At 45.9% G+C, this 1,379-nt stretch overlaps 1 protein-coding gene across 1 annotated transcript in view; it reads right to left on the reverse strand.

Annotated features, from left to right (window-relative positions):
- Nucleotides 1-1,379, reverse strand: part of GYG2 (glycogenin 2) — a 44,894-nt gene that overhangs the window by 34,438 nt on the left and 9,077 nt on the right. Inside the window, exon 2 of the mRNA XM_006168713.2 lies at nucleotides 392-533. Within this exon, the coding sequence (XP_006168775.1) occupies nucleotides 392-533 (142 nt within the window). The remainder of the gene's footprint in view (nucleotides 1-391; nucleotides 534-1,379) is intronic.

Here is a 1,379-nt window from a genome sequence, read left to right on the forward strand (position 1 = left end):
CACACACACACATGCCCAGTGTGAGTTTTAAGCCACTGGATCCAGGACTCGAACTGTGGTCAACTATGTGGGAATCTAGCAATGTAACCATTATGCCATCTGCTGGTCCCTCATACAATGTGTTTTTCAAGGCATGCATGCAGTATGCCACAATCAGGTCAAGGCTATAACCATGTGCATCATTTTCAACACAGAACTGTACAAATTTGAATCTGTTAAGAGTTTTTGAAGGTACCTTGCAAACGTCAGATGCCCATCCTGCTTTCCAGACATCCAAGCCCGTGGACAAAGACAGTCAGATATCACAACAATCCCTAGGATGTCCTAGGGTATAAGTGACCATGAGTGGACAAAGAGCCAGGTGGACACACATGACATCTGCACATCTTACCTGAGCAGGCTGGTCACTTGAGGGGTGATCAATACCACCAGCTTCCTCGTCACTCTGTGGTTCCTCAGTGACTGTCCCAAAACCAGGGCCCCTTGGCAGTAGACATCATTGGTGGCCAACGTGACAAAGGCCTGGTCGGCCACTGAGGAAATGGACAAAAACACCAGAATGACTGCTTGGGTTGGAGTGTTCCCAAAAAACTCATGTGTTAGAACTTGATCGTATTGCAAAGTAGGTTAAGAAGAAATTTAACACCTTCATGGTTTTGGAAGACAGGGTCTCTGGGAGCGATTGATTGGCTAGGGTGGACATCCTATGATTGATTTCTGGTAGGTTTATAAGGGAAGGGAGACACACACTCAGAGACACCTGCTCCTTCTGTTTTTTTGATGTGACACTACATGGACTTGGGACCCCACTGCCAGGAAAACCCATCAAACATGGCTTTTGGCACTTAGACCTCTTAAAAAATTTTTTTCTGTTTGCTATAGGGTGTGTGCACACATGGGAGAGAGAGACATAAAACGAGAAATCACTGCTCTCAGGAGGGATGGTCTTGTTGAAATCTTTTCTCCTCCATTCTCCTCTAGGGATTTTGGGCACACACACACACACACACACTTGGAGTGAGTTTCAAGCTGTCGTGTGTGTCTGGGACTTCAATCATGGTTGACCATGCGGGAGTCCAACATCTTAACCACTCTGCCACCTGCTGGCCCCGACTTTGGATCTCTTAACCGTGAGCTCAATAAATCTCCATTCTCCTAAATTACCTAGACTCAGGTATTGTCTGTTATTACCAGCAGAATGAACTCTTGAGGGATCTCCTGAGATGTTGGAAGCTTTAGAACTTGCACTGAGCAATGAGTCCATATTTGAAGATGTTCCCTAGAGAAACTTCCCTAATCTGCAGGGAACATGTTCTAAGGCCCTCTGTGAATGCCAGAAACCATACATAGCACCAAACCCTATGTAGACTGGTTTTCCC

Source organism: Tupaia chinensis, unplaced genomic scaffold (assembly GCF_000334495.1).
Source record: "Tupaia chinensis unplaced genomic scaffold, TupChi_1.0 Scaffold146027_1, whole genome shotgun sequence".
In the NCBI taxonomy this organism is placed as follows: Eukaryota; Metazoa; Chordata; class Mammalia; order Scandentia; family Tupaiidae; genus Tupaia; species Tupaia belangeri.